Below are 26,163 nucleotides of genomic sequence, written 5' to 3'. Positions count from 1 at the left end.
AGACAGGGAGGGCTGGAGGGAGTGGGAGACAGAAGGAGGGCTAGAGGGAGCATTTTTATGTGTGGACAAAGGGAGGGCTAGAGGGAGCATTTTTATGTGTGGACAGAGGGAGGGAGCATTTTTATGTGTGGATTTTTATGTGTGGGGGGGGGTTGTGCCTCACAGCACCGGTTTCCAGATTGTAGTGTTTTTTTCTTTCTGTTATATAAGTAATAACAATTAATTATAAGTCATTACACTTTTTTGTTGTTGTTGTTTGGAGACAGGGTTTCTCTGTGTATCTCTGGCTACCCTGGAACTCACTCTGTAGAACAGGCTGACCTCGAACTCACAGAGATCCCCCTACCTCTGCCTCCCTCCATTACACTTTCATTAATAGGAAAAATACAAACGTATATGCAGAAAGAATTCTGACCACCAAAAGGTGATAGTGTGCCTTTAATCCCAGCACTCAAGAGGCAGAGGCAGGTGGATCTCCTTGAGTTAGAGCCCAGCCTGGAGTACAGAGTGAGTTCCAGGACAGCCAAAGCTACACAGGGCAACCCTGTCTGGAAATGACCAAAAGGGAAGAGCTAACGCAACAGCACTCTGGTTTGATACCTTCTCAGGACAGACTTTACCCTTAATTTTTTTTGTCTGCCTGAGTCGCCCATTTTGAGTTGTTAGGTATGCAATTTTAGCTCACCTCATTCAATTGCCATATACTCAGTTGCTTATGGGCTGGCAAGATGGTTCAGTGGGTAAAGGTGCCTGCCACCAAGTCTGATGACCCTGACCCTGACTGAGTTCAATCCCCAGGACCCACATGGTAAGACAGACTAGTAACCCCTGGAAGTCGATTTTCTGACCTTCATCCACAAGCCATAGCACTCATATACACACTTGCATACACTCATGCGCACACAAACACATACGCATGCACACATACACACACAAAATAAATAAAAATGTAATAAGATAGTTATTTGTAATATTCATGGGCTAGGGATGTAGCACAGAGGTGGGGGCTTTCCTAATACTATCAAGGCTTGAAGTTCAATCCCCTGGTGAGAGAGAGAGAGAGAGAGAGAGAGAGAGAGAGAGAGAGAGAGAGAGAGAGAGAGAGAGAGAGAGAGAGAAAACACCACCAATACAATATACAAATTTCCCAATTAAGTTGGATAGCACTAAGGGAAGGGATTAACCCTCTGCTAATGAACACATGCTGTCATATACATAGCCGGAAACTGTGCATTTACCAACCTGGGTTTGTTTTTGTTTTAATCCCTGTCGAAGGACACCTGACAGACAGTACAGCTTCCTGAAAGAAGCAGAACGTGGTGTGAGGTGTCAGGGTCCTCTAGAGGAACAGAACCGGTACAGTGAGTACACAAAAGGGTTTACGTGTGGTCGGTCTGAGCTGTCCCCACAGTAACTGCCTTTACACTGGGGAAGCTAAGAACTGGTAGCTACTCTGTTCACGAGGCTGGATGGCTTGGCAATCCCAAACGGTCTGTCGATGCTGAAAGCCTGGTAGATGGCTCGGCAATCCCAATCAAAGCTGAAAGCCTGGTGGATGGCTCGGCAATCCCAATTAAAGCTGAAAGTCTGGCGAATAGCTCGGCAATCCCAATTGATGCTGAAAGCCTGGAAAACTCCCTGGAGAGCGTCTTGTCTTCAGTGCACATAGAAAGCAAAAGCATCTGGGCTCTGACATCAGTGAGAAATGGTGGCAGTGGCAACAAAGTAAATGAACCCACACACAGGGAAGGGAAACTCGGATAAGACATCAGTAAGAAAGCAAAAAGCAAAAGCTTGTCCCTTGGACCTTATTATAACCGGCCCACCACTCGAAGGTGCTGCCCAGAATTAGTGTGGGTAGTGTGGTTATTTCCACAGCTGTTAACTTAATAAGGAAATCCTTCACAGGTGTGCTCAGACTTAGTTTCCGATGCAGTCCAAGTTGACAGTCAAGTCTACCCGTCACATGTGGGGAAGCATGTCCAGATTCGAAAACTCCTTCCTGAAAACCCTGTCATGCCTCCTCTGGAATGCCTTACTCACATGTCACTTGTGCTCCCAAATGTGGGAATGAAAATATGTCCCCTAACTTTCATAACCATTGGGGAAATACTTTATATTTCCTTTAGACAATATGAAGGACTATTTCCTTCATGGAACATTTCCCATAGAAACCTCCTGGAGGCAGAAAGCTTGTTGGTCTGCCCTGCATACACTGGCCCACAGCAAACAGGACAGTGCCTGATATTGTTATGCCCAAATCCACGAAGTTCCCCCAAAAGCCAATAAGGAGACTGAGTCCCGCATATAGAAGCAAAGAGCCTTTATTTTATGCATGTTTGCAAACTCGGTCTCTCTGCATGTCCAACGTAGTAAAATAAACGGAGAGCCCCGAGCTCAGTTAGAGTTGGGTTTTTATAGTAGTAAAGGTGGGGATGAGGGGTTTCTGAGGTTCAGGACCCCTGATTGGCTGACATTTGTCTAGGGGTGTCTTGGTGAGTGTGTGCTGGCAGATGATCCTATCTACAGCAGTTGGAATGTTAGGAATTTCCTTTGGATGGTCTGTTCTTGGGTGGTGCTCAGGTAATCTTAGTTTATGGTCCTTCCTGCAACCATATATTGCTTCAGGGTAAACTACTGAGACTCTATCCCTGGCTGAGTCCTACTCTGGCAGGTGATAATAGTTGGAAGTAAAGAACTTCCTTTGGGCAATCTATTCATATTTATCTTATCACGGCTGGCTCCTACAATACATAATATGGGGCTTCATAAATATTTGTTCTCTGGTTAGAGCTAGAAGTGGAAACAAGGCTTTGCTATTTAAGACCTACCCCAAATTCTACTAAATTGTCTTCAGTAACTCTCAATCAATGCGTTGTGATGGAAGTCTGTACAACGTACGTAAGAGCATAGGATAAAGGAGATATTGTGGAGCTAAATAAAAGGTGACATTTCAGCCAGTTGGTGGTGGCACACACCTTTAATCCTGTCCTTCAGGAAGCAGAAGCAGGTGGATCGCTGTGAGTTTGAGGTCAGCCTGGTGTGTGGAGCAAGTTCCAGGACATCCATAACTACACAGAGAAGCCGTCTCAAAAAAAAAAAGTGACATTTCAGGGCTGGAGAGATGGCTAAGCAGTTAAGAGCACTGCGCATTCTTACAGAGGAACCAGGTCTGGTTCCCAGGACCCACATGGCAACTGACAACCATCTGTAACTCCAGTTCCAGGGGATCTGACTCCGCTTCTGACTTCTGCAGGCATCAGATGTGTATGTGATACACTTACACACATGCAGGCAACATACTTCATACATAAGATAAAAACAAATGTTGTGTCAACGGTGACATTTTAGCTTCAAAGAGCAAATAGCAACCCACTGTACACAAAAGCAGCAAGTGGAGGAATCACATAACGCAGGAGTGACATCATACATAAGGCTCAACGCACAGAACGATGTATAAAGCACATAGGCTACGGCGGGAACGGAGGAAGGGGAACTGGAAGCATAACTGGTATTGTAAGGGCTCTGTGCTCTACACCAGACTGGATTTCATTGCTACCCAGAGGGTCTCCAGCTGGAGTCACTCAGCAAAGAGCGTACATGAGATGATCCCGGGGGAAAGTGTCAACACCTTATTAGATTTTCTTTTCCTACCACTTGGGGCTTGGTTGGTTTTTGAGACAGAATCTCCATCAGTATTCTATAAAACTGGTCAGGTCAGCAAACAGGAAGAAAGTCTGAGAGACAGTAAATGAGATCACAGGTTGTCGAGGGCCTTGGATAGGAATGCAGTCTGATATGTCAAAACCATGGGTCATAAGGTTGCACAAGGGTGTAACCTAAATTGGCCTTCTTGTCAGAGTCCTAGAAATGCTCCAGGTTTACAGCTGGGAAGGGAGAAAGGCCGTACTTGAAGGACACACATGCTTAGGTCTTAGGCGTGATCCATTATTCTTTTAACATAAAATATCTCTGTGTTAAAAGAACAATATAGACGATATTCACAGCATATTTTGTTAATTCTGCAGGCATTCTTAACTCAGCTGGCAGGAGACTTCACCCAGGCTTGGGAGTGAGGGGCTCCTTTCCCACGTTCCCTCAAATTCTGCCTTCCGATCCTCCTTCAAACTGTGACTTTTCTGGACCCCGAACCTTCTCAAGTAAAAAGTGTAGCTAAGGAAACACAGTGCTGCTGTAATTAGCAAGTTTTCAAGGCTGTTGGCCTCTGATTCCCTGCGTTTACCAAGGGAATTACATTAGCAATTCTTTCTCAGAGAAGCAGAACCGATAGGAGAGAGGAGAGACAGTGAAGAACAAACCTATTGGCTCACACAGGACAGCAGGAGTGCAGAAAGCTGAAGCCAGGGAGGCTCTTGGTAAGCAATCTGAAGACAGTGGTTGGAGGATCCCTTCTTTCCTTCTTCTTGGGGGAATGGGATGAGAAAATGGAAGCTGGTCTCTTTGTTCTAATCAAACCTTCAAACTGATTGAAATCCACCCACGTAGTGGACAAGCAAACTGACACATCAAATTAACCACACCAGAACTACTGTCTCAACATTTTAAAAGGATGTGCCAGGCCGGTGGGTGCATGCCCAAAGGGCCTGTGTCTACAACTGTCAGTTTGAAATCTACAAGGTATTTACTAGCCCAGGAATTAAGAATGTCTCCAGAAATCTTCAGCCCTTCTTCTAGTTAGGGACCTCACCGGGCTTACGGAATTACTGGCTTGCAAGCTTTTGTTACTTTTAGGTCTGCCTGGAATTCTCCAAGGACATCTACCACATCTTATCTTCTCCATCTGTCTGCAGATATGGCCTTTATTACTCAGATGCTCAAAGGCCTCAAGAGGGCTGACTAGGGCAGTTACCTAGTTCCACTTTCTTAGAGTCAGCAGTAGGAAAACTTGTCCAAATTAGATTTACAGAGAAAAATGGCCCCATGATCGAACATCACGTGGCCTGCTGGCTGGGGATGGATGTCAATGGTACCGTGTAGGTCTAGTATGTATGAGACTCTGGGTTCAACCCGCAATACCTTCCCAGAGAGAAAAAGCCTATTTCATAGCTGAATCCTAATATAGGCAGTTTCATCGGACAGACCATGTCTTTCTTTATTCCTTTTCCACTTCAAAATCCACATGCTGTCCTAGAACAGACAAAGATTGCTAATAATCAGGAGCTCTAACACGGACATCTGGAAGTCAAGTACTTCCAGTCCATTTCCCTAGCTCCCTATCACAGAGAGACGAAAGCCCTATCGCCGCCTCCAGGACCGGTGTGCCCCGGCTTTTGCTCAGTAAACAGAGGCCAGGAATGCCCACCTCCCACAACGAACTCTGCAAACGACACATCCGGTTCAGCCACGCCCACCACCGCCGCACCACGCCCACACCAGAGTTGCCCGAAACTAAGATGGCGCCTGAGGAAGAGCAGCCGGAGGTGGGCGGGGCCTGGGTGACGCAAGAGGCGGAGCCAAATCCTGCTCCGCCCAGCCAGCAAGGCTGGAGGACTGTCTTCCCAAGAGCTCTGTTGGCTGAACAACAACATCAGCACATCGGCTCTCTCGGCGTCATGAGGCCCCTGCTGCGGGGTCCGGCGATGAACGAGGAGGAGGAGAATTCGGACAGCACCCCGCTCCTGCCGAGCGCCCGGCAAACCGAAGCGGGTGAGCGGCTGCTAGGGGTAGCGTTCCGGGTGGCGGGTGGTTCCTGGCCGGGGGCGCCTCGAGGGAGTGGCTGAGGGCTGGGGGGGACAGGTGCAGCCCTGTGGGACCGGCCAGAGCTGCCTGCACTGGTGGGGGACTGAAGCAATTCGGGGTCGGGGTTATCCAACGAGTCAATGAGCCAAGGGCCAAAGTGCTGCTCGCCGTTCCTCAGTGACCGCCAGGTTTCCGCTTATGCCGGTCTGCAAGCATGTGATCAGGTAGCTCCTTGGGCAGGGAGAAGACACAGAGAGAGAGAGAGAAAATAGTTGACATCTGTTGAGTGTGCGGAGGACAGTTGCATAATCCCGCGAATATCGACTTTGTGCTGTAAGAGACTAAAAATATTGCAGACATTTCCATTTTTGCCCGTCTATTAGACTAAAGTTTAAGAAACAGGTTATTCTCGAGATGGCTATCTGTAGCGCGCTAGGATAATGTACCAAAGGTCTTGCCGTGGTACTTCAAAGAGCATCTTCCCTGCTCAGTTGTAACTCAGTGATAAGAGTTTTGACTGGCAAGGTTCTGGTCTCCATACCCGCTATGTCCCCAAACACAAGTATGTGTCTTCACTGGATTTTGCTACACTTTTGTAAGTAGCTTCTTGAAGCTACTGAAAACTAAAGGACAAATGGGCTTGCACGCATTCAAGGATACAGGAATGAGAAAGACTCAAACTGGAAAGTTGCCTTTGCTGACCACGGAGAGTTGCCCATAGGTATGTCTTTTGTGAACATTACCAAAGGACTCTTTCATAACTGCTTTAAGCATGAGCAGATAGCCACCCTTCCTACTTGTGTGTGTAACTCCCCTACTATGATGACTTTCTGGCTTTGCTAAGACACTTTTGTTGTTTTCTTGGTGGTTTTTTTTTTTTTTTTTTTTTTTTTTTTTTTTTTTTTTTGAGAATAGTGTGTTTGGGGACTGGAGAGATGCTCAGCAGTTAGAGCACTGGCTGCTCTTCTAGAGGACCTGGGTTCAGTTCCCAGCACCCATACAGGAGCTTAGAACCATCTATAATTCCAGCTCCAGGGGATCCAGCACCCTACTGAGGCCTCCATAGATAGGCACCAGACATGCATGTGGTACAGACATACATACATACAAAATATTCATATACATTTTAAAAACTAAGAAAGAATGCTTTATTTTGTAAAGTTTAAAGCAGCAGTAAGGTGAGCCTAGGTCTTTCATTTTGTGTTTGTTTGTTTGATTGGTTGGTTGGTTTTCTTTGAGATAGGGTCTCATGTAACCCAATCTGGCCTCTAAACACTTTGTAGCTGAAGGTGACTTTTTATTCCTGATTCTCCTGCCTCTGCCTCCTGAATACACGCCAAGCACTCCACCCACTGAGTTACACCTGCAGCCCCTCTTAGTTTCTTCTTGGGTTAGAATCAAAAGCTGGCACTTCACCATCTTGCCATCCATCACCCTAGAGTCCCTTTCCCCGGGCTTTGTCATCACCTCTGTCTCGGTGCCAGCTGCTTCCACTGCAGACACACAGCCCTTGAAGGTACACCCAGGGCAGATATGCCGGTTTTGTGTGGCTGTCCACCTTCTCAGCAATCCCCCCATTGCACTACAGGCCTCACGCCCTGCATAACTTAATTTCCCACAGATGAAAAATTACCGTGATTCTTAACATCTGAGCCAGGTTTCCTGGATCCAGAGAAGGCAATGGTGACGGTTCAGTTTCTGAAGTTATCATGTGCTGAAGCAGTGCTTTGATTTGTTTGCAGGTCGTCTTCCCCAGCTCAATACAGTAAGCACTTGGTAACATTAGCTGTTTCATTAGTAAACCCAGTGCCCCCTCCCACTCAATAGTATTAGTTCTGAGACTTGACTCGGGCTAAAGCCTTAAGTTCTCCCCGTGCCTTTCTCATTTCCTTGCTTCTGCACATCCTGTTGCTTTTGCTGGCATGGCTGTACTCACGCCCACCCCACCCCCACAGCTGCCTGACAACTTCTGCTCATTGAGGAAGCCACAATTGAATATCCCTCTTCCAAAAAGAGGATATCCCTGGCCTATCTCCCAAGATTACTGGGCTTCTTTTCTCCCTTATGTATGTAGCACTTTATTTTATTAGAAAAGCTTTCTAACCCCTCTGGGAGGTGGTAGCAGTGCACGCCTTTAATCCCAGCACTTGGGAGGCAGAGGCAGGCAGATCTCTGTGAACTCTAGGCCAGTCTGATCTACAGAGTTCCAGGACAACCAGGACTGTTAAACACAGAGAAACCCTGTCTCGAAAAACAAAACCAAAAGAAGGAAGAGAGGAAGGGAGGAAAAGGAAGGAAGGAAGGAAGAAAAGCTTTCTCAGGCATGGAATGGGGCTTAAATGCATGCACCCTATGATTTCCTATGGTATTTAATCCCCGCAGCTCAGTTGAGATGGATAGTTGTAGAGGACACTAGGGAAACCAGGATTATTAAACACACAACTTGTCTGTTTAACAGAAGAGGTATATAATCTGTTTTCTGCCCAGAAGGCTGGAACTGGATAAAGTTTATAGCCTTGTGTCCTGTGCTGTCTGTAGGGCCAGGCTACACCTGATTCCCCTAGACTATTATATTTATCCGAGACCCTTCCTCCCTAGACTTTTTTTTTTCGAGACAGGGTTTCTCTGTGTAACATCCCTGGTTGTCCTAGATTTCGCTTTGTAGACCAGGCTGGTCTCAAACTCACAGATATCCTCCTGCCTCTGCCTCCCGAGTGCTGGGCTTAAAGTCATGCGCCACCACCACCCAGCTCCTCCCTAGACTTTTATCTTGAGCATTTTTTTCCCCAATCCATAGAGCCCATCTTTGTGGAAGAGGTTAATGTACTTTGCAAAGAGTTTGGATGTAGTGGTACCTTAAGCTTTATCGTGCACGTGGGATTGAGTTCGTTGTCACAAGGAAACTTCTTTCCAAAATTATACTGTACTTAAATATGCCTAAAATAAACTGCCTGGGATTTGAACCAACACCTGCTACTGAGTTGTGTTGAGCCAGATTTCCTTCTTACCTCACTCACATCAACACTCAGTGGACCCTGAACCCCCACAATCAGTACCCAGTAGGAGGGGAGGGGCTTGACCATCAGAGAAGGTAAGAAAGTTTTTCTTTAAATAGAAGCAGAAAAATCCACGTCCTTTAGTGAGACAGTGGTAATAATCATGGTTCAGATTAGTCAGTCCTCTGAGACAAAGAACTTAATACAATTATTGAAGCATTTGTTAAGACTGGGAGGAGAGACCTGGAGAGATGGGTCAGCAGTGAAGAGCACTGGCTGCCCTTCCAGAGGACCTGGGTTCAATTCCCAGGACCCACATGGCAGCTCACAACTGTCTGTAACTCCGGTTCCAGGGGACTCAACACCTACACACAGGCCTACATGCAAGCAAAACAATAATGCACAGAAAAAAATAAAAGTAAATGAATCATTAACTAAATAAATAAAAAGACCCAGAGGAAAACTATTAAGAGCAAGAACTCTACAACTTTGTACAGGTAACTGTAAAATTTAATTCTTGGTTTCCTGACCAAGTAACTGTTGATGTTAATACTGGAAGCACGTGGGAACTAAAGGGAAGTGGAATTTCTGTCGATTATTTTGCAAGCTAGAGCACATTAATAATGTATTGCTTGCATCCTCTCAGGAGGATTATTTAAGGGAGAGAAACAGAGAAGAAAACCTTCTGCCAGGACAAATCTTGGCAGGTCTTAGCATGGTGGACCCTAATGGACTCCCTCAGCTGCTCATTTGGGCCTTGCCCTCTGGAGCCATCTGACCGTTACTCAGAGCCCTCTGGCCCAGCTGCCATGCTGCCCTTCCTACCACCCTGGTCTGACCGAGCTTGGAGCAGCTTGGTGCAACACCTGAGTTCCAGGGAATGTCTGGGGCAAGGGGACACTGCTGCAGCATGAGCTAGGTCTAGGCTGCCCCAAAGGGTTTGGTTTTGTTGGTTTCTTCTCTTCTTTCTTTCTTTCTTTCTTTCTTTCTTTCTTTCTTTCTTTCTTTCTTTTTTAAGTCAAGGTCTCACTATGAAGCTCTGTTCTGGAACTCACTCTGTAGACCAGGCTAGCATCCAACTCCCAGAGATCCGTCTGCCTCTGCCTCCTGAGTGCTGGGATTAAAGTTGTGTGTCACTACTGCCTGGCTCCAGATGACTCTTCAAAAGGACATGGAGCATGTGTTTTCTATTCCACATGCTCCACAAAAAAAGATAATAACCACCTGGTTGTCCAGCTCAACAGTCTGAACGTGCTGTCATTAATCCGCTTTTATTAGATGTTTCTCAGGCACTGACTGTTTTAACCGGCCTCATATGTTAAACCAGCACAGGAAGAGCAGATGTGCACTGAGAATGGGAAGCGGCCTAACTTGAGAGGAAAGGAATGTTAGAAAGATTGTCAGTGTAGAAAGAGTGTAATGGAAGATTGGAGGCATTTGGAATGAGGTCCTCCAAGGATGGAGTCTAGTAAACAGAAAGTGGGACCCCATGGGACGGAGTAACTTAGAGACAGAAAGGGAAAAAAGGTTTAGTGCGCTCCTTCAGCTGAGTTTTCTTGCTTTCAAAGTAAAATAGATAAATCCAGTCCTATTGAAACATAACAGTCATACTGCCTGCTGGCACCTCTGCCTCTCAGGAACACAAGCAGGAACCGCCTGCTTGGAGGAAGCCAGGAACAGCTATGGCTGTTGGTGGAAGGGTTGGTGCGGAGAGTGTCAGTTACTGAGACTACAGATGCTTTCTCTGCTGATGCCCCGTCAAATCCGAATCCATCCTTGCTGCACTCCCATCATTAGCAAAATAAGGAATTTTATCTCATCCTGTACATCAAAAGTGGAGACCACACACACACAGGGTTTCTCTCTGTAACCCTGGCTGTCCTGGAACCTGCTCTGTAAACCAGGCTGCCCTTGAACTCAGAGATTCCCCACCTGCCTCTGCCTCCCAGTGCTGGGAGTAAAAGCCTGCACCACCACACCTCATTCAAAATGTTCAACATGTTGTGGCACGATTCTTGTTGTTTGTTGGTTTGTTGGTTGGTTTGTTTGTTTTTTTTAACACAGGGTCTCTACATAGCCATGGCTGTCCTGGAACTCCCAGAGATCACCTGTTCCTGCCTCACAAGTGCTGGGACTAAAGACATATGCCACCACATCTAGCATGAGCCTCTCTCATTTCAGACCTTTTTGTCTCCCAGATTCCTTTGTTGCTATGGGATAATGCTTTTGTACACTATAAAGATTTGTTACTTGTATTAGTTTAATAAAACACTGATTGACCAGTAGCCAGACAGGAAGTATAGGTGGAGCAACCAGACTAGGAAAATTCTGGGAAGAGGAAAGGCAGAGACACAGTCACCAGCCAGATGCAGAGGAAGCAAGATGAGAATGCCTCACTGAGAAAAGGTACCAAGCCACATGGCTAAACATAGACAAGAATTATGGGCTTATTTAAGTTGTAAGAGCTAGTTAATAATAAGCCTGAGCTAAAAGGCCAAACAGTTTATAGTTAATATAAGCCTCTGTGTATTTCTTTGGGACTGAATGGCTGCGGGACATTCAAGTGGGACAGAAACTTCCGTCTACGCTTTGCATTTATGATTACTAAAATTTCATTTGTTTTTTATTTAGATTTTTGTACAATATTACAAAAAATAAAAATAATAATGTAAGCAAGCTTGGGGTGGATTTAAGAAAGAAATTAGGAATAAATTGTGAGGACCAGTCTCCAGCAGCTTTAGGGGAGCCCACAAAGTCAATGGACTATCACTCAACTTGACTTTTCTGAGGGAGTAAAACTTAATTCGCAGGGGCCAGCAAATAAAAATAAAAATAAAAAGATTCTAAATCTTAAGTTTTGGTTTAAATCTTTTAAAGTTAAAGGCCATGATTTAATTGGATTTTGTTTGTTAATTTTCTGCTTCTTTTGGTCTGCTAAACGATCAGACTTTGGTGAGGAGGTTAGAGAAGGCCTATTCTCTAGGGAACATTTATTATCTTACCTGGTATTCCAAGTTTCTGGGGCATAATTAGTAGTGAGTTTACGTCAGGCTGACGTCTGAAAAGTCCAGCTGTCTGTGTCTGGGGCCTTCTGTGCTGGAATGCACTACATGCAGTCTACTGCAGGCATGCTTGGTGAATCCCCCCACACACACACTGGTCAGCCGTAGAACACAGCCCCAGATGAAGCATGAGGCACCGGAAGCTCCAGGGAAGTGCCATTAGGCCACATGTGGGACTTGCTTTGTCAAATAGCTCTTTATACATTTTCTTTCTGGGACCCTTACAGCTAAAAAATGATAATGGCCCTGCTTGTACTAATAAACATCTTAAAGAACTTTGCAGTTTATAGAATATTAATCATGCTACTAAATTCCCTTAAAAACCTCACAGGGTTAAGCTCTTGTGGAGTGACATCATCAAATACATAATTGGCAAATTTTAAAAATAGAAGAGGGTGACTGGGAAATGAGTGGATTAGGATGTATAGTATTACCAAGGAATCAATAAAAATATGTAAAAAAAACAGATTAAAAAAATAGAAGGGGGTACATCCACCCAAATCCCCACATGCTACGTTTCGCTATTTTAAGTACTTCAATTTTTTTCACTTTAAAGGATAATGCTTTTTCTGCTGCCCCAAAGCATTTTGTCCTAAAGGGATCATGGCCTAAAATATATGTTAAAAGACAAGATCTCGAAATGACTCAGTGATAGGGTCCAATGTTCCTGTAGCATCAGGTTGAGGTTCTGCTTATGTCTTTCCAGAAAAATGAGTCAGGTCCAGTGTGGCTCTCATGTCGATGCATTCGGCAGGACAGCATCCTGGAGACCACCAGACAAGTGAATCATGTAAAGATAGGTGACAGATCCATTAGCCGGTCACTTGGGGAGACATCAAGACGTAACGCAGCATCAAGCCCAGGCTTTGTGGAAACAGCAAGCATATGATACTGTTGGACCACAAAATGATGCTGCTATGGTACCGACTGTATTACATGTTAATTCTCAGTTTGTTAATGCAGAATCCAAATGCCTTATTTTGTGGATGGGGGGGGGGACCTGTATTAAGAGACAGTATGATATTGTTTGGTCATGCTAAGGATTGTTTTTAGGCTTTTTGATTGCTAATTCCGGGAATGGTTACTGTTACACAAAAGAGAGGGCTCGAAGATGACCTGCATAATTAGTGAAACTACTAATATTTCAGCAAAATACTAACAGAAACTAATCAAGAGATGGATGATTTGAGAACTACACTTTTACAAAATGGCCACTCTAAATTATTGTCAAACATAATCTTCCTAATCAACAATTTCCTAGTATGTGTTGCTTTAGTAGGTCAGATTTTTTTTCTCATACTATGGAGGGTCAAAGCAACAATTTGCATAAAAAGATAGGCAAAGATTCTCCCGAGTGACCTTTGAGTAGACATCATGGTTAAGGTGGCGTTCCCCTTTCCTTGTTCCTCTGTTAGCTGTTCTTAAAATTCTCTTATATTAATTAAACTAGCCATAGAGGCAGTGCAGTTAACCATGGCCTCTATGACAACTGTTGTTTTCTCTTTAAAAATTTAGAAGTGGGGCAAAGTAGAGGGCACAAGGCCTTTGTGCCCATAGATAAGCACTAGGGAAACCAGGATTATTAAACACACAGGTTGTCTCTTCAACAGAAGAGGTATATATGCTGTTTTCTGCCCAGAGGTCCTGAGTTCAATTCCCAACAATCACATGATGGCTTACAACCATCTGTAATGAGATCTGGTGCCTGGTCAATCATCCTCATCAACTTAGACCCTGAAACCCAATATGGGCACATTCAACAGAACCACCATATGTGGGCTGCCCATGCGTGCTTCAGCATTGCCAGTGCATAAATTTCAATTTCATTCAATAGCCTGGTGACCTGTGCTATCTGGAAGGCCAGGCCACACCTGACTCCCAGGCATTTATGTTTATCCGAGACCCTTTCTCCCTGGACCTTCATCTTGAGATTTGTTTCTCAGCCAATGGGACCCATGCTTGTAGGAGATGTCACATGTACTTTATAAATGGAGCAGAGATACCCCCCCCACATAGATAGTGTTTTATTTATTTCTGTGCATTGGTATGAGGGTGTCAGATCCCCTGGAACTGGAGTTACAGACAGTTGTGAGCTGCCATGTGGGTGTTGGGAATTGAATCTGGGTTCTCAGGAAAAACAGTCAGTGCTCTTAACCACTGAACCTTTTATTTCATCTTAGTAACTCTGTAAATACACATGGCCAGAGCTGAGAGTCACCCCTGGGTTCCTTTCCCTGTTAGCCTTTGTTCTCTGCACACCCACTACCATTCCTGTGTTTCTAAAGTGCAGTTTAGAGTCTGGTGTTTGCTCTGATGAGTGCTTTGCTCGTTATGCAAGCTTGATCTTGCTTTGAACTCAGTGTGGTGGGTATCCAGTGGACCGGCTCTTTCTGCCATGCAAGCTTGATTTTCCTTCAAAGAGTATCCAAATTCATAGGCACGTTTTACTTTATAAAATATTTCTGACTAATATAGATTTACAGTCACAACTATTTTCATAAACCTGGCACCAATTTATTTTTAATATGACTTTTTTTTGTTTGGTTTGTTTTGTTCTTTGAGACAGAGTTTCTGTGTGTAACCGCCCTGGTTGTCCTGGAACTCACTCTGTAGACCAGGCTGGCCTTGAACTCACAGACGTGCTGCTGGGATTAAAGGCGTGTGCCACCACTGCCCAGTTTAGTATAACTTTTAAAACTTTGTAGTCACGTATTCTATTTTCTGATTATTGATAGTACCTTAGAAGTGTAAGTTACCTGATCTATAGCTTTTTTAGGCATCATCACTAATAATTTGAAATATCTTGCTCACTTTTTAAACTTTTAAAAAATTTTGTATTTGTATTTATGTGTATGTGTATGAGTGTTTTGCCGGCATGTATGTCTGTTCACTGTGTATATACAGTGATAATGAAGGGCAGAAGAGGGCACTGGCTTCTCCAGAACTGGACTATCAGACCATTATGAGGCATTTTGTGGGTGCTGCAAATTCAGATCAAACCCAGTCCTTCTAGAAGATCAGTCAGTTCTCTTAATCACTGAGCCATCTCTCCAGCCCTTTGCTCACCTTTTAAAAACATTGATTGATGATTGATTGATTGATTGATTGATTGGCGGGGATAGGGAATTCGAGGACAGCTTGTGGAAGTCAGTTCTCCTCGTCATGTTTGTTTCGTGACCAAACAAGCAAGCACCTTACCCACTGAGCCATCCTGCCAGTTCTCCTTCCACCTGCTTTCACATCTCAACCTCTGGACCCACGTCTTACTCACGTGATACAACGGCTTATAAGCCACATCAGTCATGGCCTGAGGAGAAGCTGACAACGTGCGATAAAAGAATGGAGCTAAAAAGAATTGAGATGGGAAAGAGTGATAAAATGTAGTATATATAAAGTTCATTATAGCATATAGTACTTAAAGTATATTATAGTATTTATAGTACATATAAAGTATATTATAGCCGGGTGGTGGTGGCGCACGCCTTTAATCCCAGCACTCGGGAGGCAGAGGCAGGCGGATCTCTGTGAGTTCGAGACCAGCCTGGTCTACAAGAGCTAGTTCCAGGATAGGCTCCAAAGCTACAGAGAAACCCTGTCTCGAAAAACCAAAAAAAAAAAAAAAAAAAAAAGTATATTATAATCCAAATCAAGCATTGCCTAAGGAAGAACTAATAGCTTACAAAAGGAAATAGCCATGTAGAAATGGGGTGGAGTAATGATATTACAAGCAAGCGTGGCATACAATCACCTAGAGCAAGAGGATTGCTGATTACTCACCCCCCCCCCTTTACTCTCACACCTAGCGTTCATTTAAGGACTACTGATTTCCCCTTTAAATTTGCTCAAACCTGCCCGCTTCTCCAGATGACTGAAGTAGCACATTTTAATTGTCCAAATTTGAGATTAGACTTCTCCACCCAAACACCCATGTAATATGGCCTGATAAAGTGATGACGGAATGTGTTCTGCAATAGGACACACCTTGAGGTATCCATTTAATTGGAGCAAACAGCAAATGGTTCAAACTTAAATGACAGACCGCATGACTAGAGTCTTAGAAATGCAGTTCTCAGATTTGGAGCTGCCTGTTCTAGAAGCACCGTAAGACTATAGCACCGAAAAGGATTCAGGAATACCCAGTGAAAGGTTTTTGGTGGCTGGAGAGATGGCTCAACAGGAGAGGGCCTGTCTTAGTCACTCTTCTGTCGTGGTGAAGAGACACCATGACCACAGCAACTCTTAGAAAGGAAAGACAGCATTCAGTGGGGGCTTGCTTATAGCTTTAGAGGGAAGGGTATAGTGGCGCTATTAAACCCTTATCTATTTTTCTCATGCCACATCTTGTTTTTAATAATTATTTATTTTTATTTTATGTGCATTGGTGTTTTGCCTGCATATATATCTGTGTGAGGTGTCAGGATCCACTGGAACTGTAGTTACAGACAGTTGTGAGCTGCCATGTGGGTGCTGAGAATTGAACACTAGTTCTCTGGAAGAGCAGTCAGTGCTCTTAACTGCTGAGTCATCTTTCCAGCCCCTCATGCCGCATCTTTATCAGCTGAATTTTTGCTAAAACTATGGGTAAGAGGGATTAGATTATTTTTGGACAAATCTGTGTAGATATGCTTAATCTGAGACTATTCAAAAAAGTATTGATTAGTAGTTTGGATATTTCTTTAAGAATTGCCTTGGGCGGTGGGGTAGGCTGGAGCACTAGCTCTGTAGTTTAAGAGCCCTTACTGCTCTTGGAGAGGACCTGGGTACCGTTCCCATCATCTACATGACTGCTAACATCTGGTTCATAACTCCAGTTCCAGGGGAGTTGACCTCTGTGGGCACGGGCACACATACAGTACACAAACATGTACAGGCAAAATACTCATACATAAAATATAAAAATAAATAAACCTTTGGAGAGTGGTGGCTCACGACTTTCAGGAGACAGAGGCAGGCAGATCTCTGAGTTTGAGGCAGAGAGAGATCCAGGACAGCCAAAACTACACAGAGAAAACCTGTCTTGAAAACCCAAATAAATAAATCTTTTTAATTTTTTTCTTTTACTATTTGGAGATCCTATAACTTAAAGTTTTCTCCCACTCTTAATTTCAGCTCCAGTATGCTGCTCTGCTCGGTACAACTTAGCGATTTTGGCTTTCTTTGGTTTTTTCGTTCTTTATTCGTTACGTGTAAACCTGAGTGTTGCATTGGTGGACATGGTAGAGTCAAATACAACCCTGACCGATAATAGAACTTCCAAGGAGTGTGCAGAACATTCCGCCCCCATAAAAGTTCACCACAATCGCACGGTAAGTGTTTAAAATTTTTAAACTGTTTTAAATAGTGATAATAAAATACTAACAAGTAAAAATAATGAAAAAATATGCCTTTATTAGAAAGAAACCAAAATATGTGTTTGTGTGTGTGTGTGTGTGTATATTCTCCCCAGGTTAAGAGCACTTTCTGTTTTCTTGGGAGTTAGTTGAGTTACAATTATAGCCTGTGCTAACACATATATTAACCTGTTTGGAAAGTCATTTTTCAGTTTCCTGAGAAGAATTTGAAGAAATCTCATTGGTACATCAGAAAGTTAGGGGTTTTTGTTGTTGTTGGGTTTTTTGGGTTTTTTTTTTTTTTTTTTTTTTTTGGTTTTTCAAGACAAGATTTCTCAGTAGCTATGGAACCAGTCCTGGAACTCGCTCTGTAGACCAGGCTGTCTTCGAACTCACAGAGATCCACCTGTCTCTGCTTCCTGAGTGCAGGGATTAAAGGTGTGTGCCACCACCGCCTGGCGTTTAAATAAGTAGTTTCTCCAGGACATTATTGGATAGCTTTTTTTTTTTTCTTTTTCAATTTTTCTATCTATCTAACTGTCTGGGTTTTTAGTTTGTTTTTGGTTTTTGGTGTTTTTGGGTTTGTTGTTGTTGTTGTTGTTGTTGTTTTGAGGGAGGGTCTCTGTACATAGCCTCAGCTGTCCTGGAACTCACTGTAGCACTCTCTAGACCCAACACATCACAGAGATGCCTCTGCCCTTGCCTCCTGAGTGCTGGCATTAAAGGCATGTGCCACCACAGCCAAGCCCAAGCCTGTGGCTCTTTTTTGAACCTTCTCAATCAGGGTTGTTAGTGAGCCACAGCAGCTCTTCTAGTGCGGTGCCCTAGAACGGCAAGCTTCTTGAAGGGCGTGGCTCGTAGTTCTTGCCCGCTCACTCCTGGAAACCACGTGTTGTAGTGGTTCACCTGCCTTAGAGAGCCCTGTCTTAGGTCTCTGCTGCTGTGATGAACTCAACACAGAGCAGCTAGGGGAGGGAAGCATCGAGTTCATCTTCCAGCTGACAGTCAGCATGCAGGGAAGACGGTGCAGGCTCTAGAGCAGAGACTGGAGGAGCACTACTTGTCAAATTCCCTCCTAACTGTTCAACCTGGGCTCTTTATAGCCCAGGACCTGTCCACAGTAGCCGAGGCCCTCCCGCATCAATTGTCAATCAAGAAAAGGCCACACCAGCATAGTTTGTATGTTCCATAGTCCAAAATAGTAGTTCAAAATTTCAAAGTTGAGCAGATTGTTTTTTCTCTCTGCTTCTTTTTTACAGGGTAAAAAGTACCCGTGGGACGCAGAAACTCAAGGGTGGATTCTAGGCTCTTTTTTTTACGGCTACATCATCACACAGATTCCCGGGGGGTACATGGCCAGCAGAATCGGAGGCAAACTGCTGCTGGGCTTCGGCATCCTGGGCACTGCCGTCTTCACCCTGTTCACACCCATGGCCGCAGACTTGGGAGTGGTGACCCTTATCGTGCTGAGAGCTCTCGAAGGGCTAGGAGAGGTAAACATTCTTGGTTCTTGTTTTACTCCGTAGTCTTTGTCTTCTCCTCTCTGCTAGACGAAGTAGCCTTTTAAGAGATTTTTTTTTTTTAATTTTTATCTTATATGTATGTGTCTGCATGTACATGTGTTCATGATGCGGGTGCGGATGCCTGCAGAAGCCAGAAGAGGGCGTCCGATCTCCTGAAACTGAAAAACCCCAGTCCTCTGCTGCAGCAGCCAGTGCCCTTAACCACTGAGCCATCTCCAGCCGAGAGAACATTTTCTGAGGGAGACAGTAGCTCATGCTTCAGAAGACAGAGAAACAAACCCCTGTCCTGGAGGCTAAGGTGGCCCACACTTGCCATCCATACCTGCGTTTTGGCACTTTTTAAAAAGACGTACTAGTTTTGATTGTGTGTCTGTCTCTGTGTGCATGAGTGCAGTGATCTTGGAGATCAGAAGAAAGTATTGAGTGAACTCCTCGAACTGGAGTTACAGCAGTTGTGAGCCACCATATAGATGCTGGAATTGAGTCCAGGTCCTCTGGAAGGACGGCCAGTGTTCTTAACTCCTGAGCCGTCTCTCCAGCCCCTGTTTTGGTGCATTTTACAAAACATGTTGTTAAATTGCCTTATTTTACTAAATTTGTTATTTCCTCTTTATCATTGGTTCATTTTTTTTCTGCTCTTCTAGCTTAGAGACAAATAATTTATTATTTTATCTAACTATACCAATTTACTTGTAGGATTCTTCTAAACGTTTATGGAAAACATTACTCTTTGTTTTTTGCCTTTCATCATTTTTGCTTTTGTTTTTGTTTTTTTCCTTACCTGATTTTGTTGCAGTTCTAGGGAATCAAACCCAGAGCCTTGCCCATGCTGCAATGTTCTCTCCCACTGAGCTGACCCCATGGCCCCATTTAAAGATCCCTTCATTCCTGTCTTTCTTTTCCTCTCCATGCTTTTTTGTATCTCCATCTTGAATGACAGTGATCTCCTGGCTGGGAGCTGCTCATGATTATGAGCCTTGACTCAAGCACAGGGTAGCCCGAGGTCCGCATAGCTCTCAGGCTGGGAGGTCGGAGCATCCTTCGTACAGCAGCACCCTGAGGGGACGCTGGAGGGAAAACACTAGCCTTGGCACAGCAGTCCCATTGTTGCAGCAAAGCGTCTGGTAAACCCTAATCCCTCATCCTCAGTTCCATCATTTTAGTAGATGAGACTTAAGTACCTGCCCATCCTCAGTCACAGGAAACATACACAGTTTATATGTGGTGAGATTTGCTGGAAGGCTCTAGAGATTTCCAGGCTCTCGTGTTATTTTTGGTTTATATGAGATGGGGTCTGTCTATGTAGCTCTGTCTGGAATGCACTATGGAGACCAGGCTGGCCTCGAACTCGGAGATCTGTGTGCCTCTGCCTCCTGAGCTGGGATTGAAACTGTGTCTCCACACCTGACCCCAGGTTCTAATTTTAAAGGTGTTTTTGTTTTTGTTTTGTTTTGTTTCTCCCGAGACAGGTTTTCTCTATTGTGTAGCCCTGGCTGTCCTGGTACTCACTCTTATAGACCAGGCTGGCCTCAAACTCATAGAGACCCGCCTGCCTCTGCCTCCCGCCACCACAGCCGGTTTAAAGTTTGGTTGGTAGTTTTCTTGTTCTAGCCTGTCCATATCCAAATAGCAGTCCTCAAGGACGTCTAGTAAATAATTGCTTCCGGTTACAGTGTAAACACTATCCGCTTCTTCTGTTCCCAGGTTTGTTTTCCTCTTCTTACCTAAGGAAAATATACTTATTTGTGGTCTGTTGCTTCTGGTCCCGTTACTGTATCTCTTTACTGAACTGCTCTCCTGGCGCAGCTCCTTGTCTGTGGGTGTTTAACATTGTAGCCTGTGGTTTCTACCGCTGCCCTCACAGGTGGCCCCATAGCTTTTAGTAGAATTGAAATTGTGTCTGTCCTTAGATTCTCTCATCTTTCACCATTCTTCCTGTACGTGCCCCACGCCTCATCCATAAAGCAGCAACCTTGATCTTTTCTGTCTGATTTTGAAGCTGCCTTGTATTTCATCAGAAATATCCACCCCCAGGGTGTAACGTTTCCAGCCATGCATGCCATGTGGTCTTCCTGGGCACCCCCTCTTGAAAGAAGCAAGCTGCTGACTATTTCCTACGCAGGTAAGATAACTGTCCTTATAAAGCTTCTGCCATAATGTGATACGTATGTACCAGCCTTGAGAGACAGGCCTGCATGCCAGAATCCCTTGGTATAGAAGCCTCTTCCTGGGGGAAATAGCCTTCTAAGGGTGACCTTTGATAGCAAGTTTTCTCTTTGACTCAGAAAGTGAATAATGTACCGTGATTGACTAATACCAGTTCCTCTACATTGTCTTTTCAAATATTGGAAATTATAAACGAGTTCAGTAGTTGGAAAAAAATTATTGATTTTCTTTAATTGTGATTTGTTGTTGTTGTTTGGTCACTTGGTTTTGGGTCTTTTGTTTTTTGTGTGTTTGTTTGTTTGGAGACAGGGTTTCACTGTACATCCTTGACTGGCCTAGAACATGCTATGTAGACCAAGCTACCCCAGATCTCATAGAGTTCTGCCTTCTTCTGCTTCCCAAGTCCTGGGACTAAAGGCATGTACCACCATTGCCATTGAGATTTATTTTCTTTCATTTCAGGTGTGTGTGTGTGTGTGTGTATGCACATGAGTACAGATGCCCACAAAGGCACCAGATCCCCTGGAGCTGGAGCTGGAGCTACAGGGAGTTGTGAGCTGCCTGGTGTGGTCACTAGGAGTTGAATTCAGGTCCTGTAGGAGAAACAATATGTGCTCTTAATTTTGTGTGTATGTTGTGTGTCTGAGTGTGTGCACCGTCCGTTACCAAGGCGTCCCCTGACAGGACAGCAATAATGCCTGTGGGTCGGTAGCTGAGCCACTCTGGAGCGAACAGCATCTAGTTCACTGCACGTGAGCAGCCGCTGATATGTCGGAAGCCTGTCGACTGGGACTGGCTAGCACATTACCTCAGATCAGACAGTGAGCGCTCACACCACCAGGGTCCCTGTGTGGCAGAAGCACATTAAAGGAGACATGGAGAGTGCAGACTGGTACTCAGTGGCTGTACAGTCTGTTGCTCAGGCTTCATCTCTGCTCCTTTATCCAAGTAACGCCCCTGATCCTGTCTCCTGTCGTCTGCTGTCCTGTTATCAGTCCTCTGTTCATTCTGTTACCTACTTCCTGTTCCTGTGTTGTCCTTGGGTTTGGTTTTTCAAAACAGGGTTTCTCTGTATAGTCCTGGATGTCCTAAAACTCGTTCTGTAGCCCAAGCTGGCCTCAAACGCAGAAATCTGCCTGCCTCTGCCACCCGAGTGCTGGGATTAAAGGAGTGCACCACTGTGCCCAGCTGTCACTACTTCCTAATTGTCTTTTTTCCTTGCTCTGGGACTGAATTTTAGTCATGCTTTCAAACTCTGATTGCTGCTCCATAAATCTTTCCCTCACTTTGGGAGGTCAGAAATAGCTCTGCGTTGCCCTGTGGCTCTCATACTTCCTGATATGGAATAATCATTGGTTTATATCTGTCTCCTACCAATGACTAAAATATGGGATCAGGAATAATGTCTAAGCAAGATTATGGTAGCATGTATCAATAATTTCAGTTCTTCAGAAGTGGAGGCAGGAAGATTAGGAGTTCAAGGTCACCCTTTGCTACACATAGAGATTAGGGCTACCCTAAGCTACCTGAGACCCTGCTTTAAAAGTAAATAAATACTATATAGCAAAGCAAGGTAATACCAGCACCTGGGAGACTAAGGCAAGAACATTTCTGTTAATTTGAGGCAAACCTAAGCTACATAGAGAGTTCAAGACCAGCCTGGGTTACAGGGTACAATCCTGTCCCATTTTAAAAAGAGAAAAAGATACAGACTATCATTTAGCTCCTATTGCATTTAACTAAAATGTCTTTTATTATCTGGTAAAAATGTTTTATAAAACAATCGTTTATCGTATATACAATTCTGAAAAGCCTCGTTCTTATTATAACAAGCATGCACATACCCACTAGCCTAGGTCGTCAGCCTCTCTAGGCTGGGATTAATGCATGTACCACTGTGCACGGCTCTCACACCGATTGGTGCCTCCTATTCGTCAGTACCTGCAGAGTTGTAATGTATGTAACTATAGTAGTACATATGCTTCACGTTTTCTAGGAGCGTGCTGGATTTGTCTTCACACGTAACTGCTTCTAATTCAGTAGTTCTTTGTCCCGCGTCCTGTTCCCCACCCTGAACAGTAGACCTTTGGCTCATTCACCTTCCTCCAAGGCTTATAAAGTCTTCTGTGTTTACTTAGGAGCACAGCTCGGGACAGTAATCTCACTTCCTCTCTCTGGAATAATTTGCTACTATATGAATTGGACGTACGTCTTCTACCTTTTTGGTAAGTATATGTTTTTAACTAAGTCATCATGTAAATTTAAAACGTAATGGTAGTTGATTACATTTAAATGTGACTCTGTCTCCCAACTTCCTAACTTAAAAGTTTATTTCATAACCGCACGTGGGAGTTTGTAAAAATTTAGTAGAAGGTTTCTGAACACACAGTGACCAAACTCAGAGTTAAACATGTAAGGAGTCGGAGGTCCTTCTGGCAGCGCTAGCCCGTGTTGTGTCACGTGACTCCACCGCAGCCTAGGTTCTGAGGGAACACACACTTTGGACATGAATGCTGCGGCCACACATACTGACGAAGGCTGCCTGAAACACCTCAGCTCAGATTCGAGAGCACTGTATATTATGAACTGTAATGTTTTCACTGTGAGTGCAAAGTTTTCTGCTGTTCTAGAAGCATGGTAGTTTATTAAGGAAAACAAAATGTTGACGGGGGTTTCTGTCCCACTAAGTCCCACAGTCTTTCTGTCCCAAAGAAACACACAGAGGTCTACATTAGTGATAAACTGGTTGGCCTAGTAGCTCAGGCTTCTTATTAACTCTTATAACTTATATTAACCCATTATTCTTGTCTGTGTTAGCCACGTAGATTGGCACTTTTTTGGCGAGGCTGTCACATCTGGTTTGCTCTGCATCTGGAAAACAACTGCAGACTGACTGTTTCTCTTCCTAAAATTCTCCTATTCTCATTGCCCTGCCTCTATCTACTTCCTGCCTGGCTACTGGCCAATCAGCATTTATTTAAAATACAAGTGACAGGTCCCACAGCAACAAAAGGCAGTATTCTCCTACTGTGATTCTTCAGCATATATCAAATCACGGTATCTTTTGATTAGATTGAAGTGTGTAATTTTAAGAATTTCTGAGTCGAGATTCATAAGAAAGAACCATTCAGTGAGTTTTGGCTTGGTCTTAAATGGGAATTTCTAATAATTTTTTTGAGGGGGCGGGTTTTGAGACAGTGTTTCTCTATGTAACAGTCCTGGCTGTCCTGGAACTAGCTCTATAGACCAGGCTGGCCTCGAACTCGAGATCCAGCTGCCTCTGCCTCCCAAGTTCTGGGGTTAAAGGCCTGCACCACCCCACTCATCCCCAATAATTTTTGAAATGCTTCTGCATTTTGTGCTACCCATGAACACAAAGTGATGTTCTCAGAATTGATCTTTACAAGATCAAAGACAACTCTGAAAAGCCTTGAGAATACTCTGCACACTGTACATGTGAAATATTCATCCAGTATTTAGCACCTTGTGTAACAATAAGCACATCTATCTCAGTATGCAAATTATCTTTCATCTTTCATAAGTAGTAAAATTATATAAATAGTAAAGAACTTAAATTTCTTTTGTTATCAGCATATATTTGATTTGTATTGTGGTTTTATACACCTATATACACAGAGTTGTGTGAAAATTCTCAGAAGGAAAGGGACCTTAAGTAGAAGGAGCGTGAGAAGCCCCACTCTAACTCACTGAAGGAAAATCTGTTTCCCAGGTTGTTACAGTGACAGGATCTAGCACAGTTTGACCTGTTAGCTCTGCAGTGTGCTTCTGTGCTTCTGTAGAAACTGCTGTTGAATCCTGGACTTGAGTGTCACACTGTGAAAAGTTACTGTCTGGGAGTCATGAACTTGTGTGTTTTGAAAATAGTTTCTCTCAAGCAAAATAGAGTGGTTCTCCCCTCGGGGATTTAATCCTTTCCCTTTCCCTTAGTGTGAAGGCATTTCATTGCTCAGATTGATTGACAGAATCATGGGAAATAGACCTTCAAAATGAATGAAACAGATGTGTGTGTGTGTATGTGTGTGTGTGTGTGTGTTATAGAAATTTATTCTTTAAGGTGTTTCTTCTCCAGAATGAACAATCCATAGAGACAAATGTAGATTTAATATTTGAACATCAGGGTATGAGAAGAGATGGGAATTAGGACTAACTGTTAATTGCCACAGGTTTTTCTTTTTCGATTATGAAAACATTCTGGAATTAATTATATTATCTCAATATAATAAGTATATATAAATTTTTAAAAATTGTTCTGAGCCTAGAATGGTAGTAGTGGCACTTGGGAAACTAGGGCAAAAAATCCAAACAAGAGTCTCTCAGTCTGTAGGCCCTGATTGGCTGAGCTTTATGATTGATGTATATCATCAGAGTGTATTTGAGACTATGCATGGTCACACATACCTGTCATCCTAGCAGTTGAGGCAGGAGGATTGCCTCAAGTTTAGGCTGGGCTTTATAGTGGATACCAAGCCAGCCAGAACTCTTATCTTAATCATTCCTCCAAGTGCATAGTGGAATAATAGTTACTATTCCATTGAAGATCTGAAACCTGAAGCTAGGTCTAATTTTATATTACATTCATATATATATAATATATAATCTCCTTCTCAAGATGTGAACAAAATGCTGTTGATATATTCAAATGTTATTTAACTGTCATCTTTCTATTTTAAGGTGTAATTGGAATCGTATGGTTTATTTTGTGGATGTGGTTAGTTAGTGATACACCAGAAACTCACAAGACAATATCCCATTGTGAAAAAGAATACATTGTGTCATCATTAAAAAACCAGGTATGCACTTTGCACATGTTAAAAATTAAAATAATCTTTGAAATAGATCTTTTTGTTGCACATGCCTTAAGCAAATTAGGGTGAGCAAATGAAATAAATATCTAAAATACTGTCTGAAAAAAATGTCTAAAACTAATTTCTTCTCAGAAATCAGGGCACGGCTCAGTGGTGGAGCGTCTGTGAGTCCCTCTGCGTAGGCAGATAGACACTGAGGACAGACAGGCCCAGAGGACGCCATTATTAATGCCATCAAATTGAGAGATTCTTCCTTATGTGACTATTCAGCATACTCTGGGGACAACTCATTTATTAAATATTAATAATTTAAAGCTGGATGGTGGTGGCACATGCCGTTAATCCCAGCACTTAGGAGGCAGAGGCAGGCAGATCTCTTTGAGTTCGAGGCCAGCCTGGTCTACAGTGTGAGTTCCAGGACAGCCAGGACTGTTACACAGAGAAACCCTTCTCAAAAAAACAAACACACACACAAATATATTATTAACTTAACATCTGTTTTGGAATAAAAATGAGCATAAATAGAAATTCTCATGTCTTTAAATTCAGATTTATTTTTA

At 43.7% G+C, this 26,163-nt stretch overlaps 1 protein-coding gene across 1 annotated transcript in view; it reads left to right on the top strand.

Moving 5' to 3' along the window:
• Positions 1–5,497: 5,497 nt before the first annotated feature.
• Slc17a5 (solute carrier family 17 member 5) overlaps positions 5,498–26,163 on the top strand; it is a 39,473-nt gene continuing 18,807 nt past the window's right edge. The window contains exons 1-6 of the mRNA XM_038322486.1: positions 5,498–5,667; positions 16,868–17,064; positions 18,348–18,581; positions 20,646–20,733; positions 22,916–23,002; positions 25,470–25,588. Of these exons, the coding sequence (XP_038178414.1) occupies positions 5,574–5,667; positions 16,868–17,064; positions 18,348–18,581; positions 20,646–20,733; positions 22,916–23,002; positions 25,470–25,588 (819 nt within the window). The 5' untranslated portion in view covers positions 5,498–5,573. The remainder of the gene's footprint in view (positions 5,668–16,867; positions 17,065–18,347; positions 18,582–20,645; positions 20,734–22,915; positions 23,003–25,469; positions 25,589–26,163) is intronic.

The sequence above is a fragment of the Arvicola amphibius genome, chromosome 3 (genome assembly GCF_903992535.2).
Source record: "Arvicola amphibius chromosome 3, mArvAmp1.2, whole genome shotgun sequence".
Lineage (NCBI taxonomy): Eukaryota > Metazoa > Chordata > Mammalia > Rodentia > Cricetidae > Arvicola > Arvicola amphibius.
Note: the sequence above shows the minus strand (reverse complement) of the source record. Positions and strands in the feature narration are given on the sequence as shown.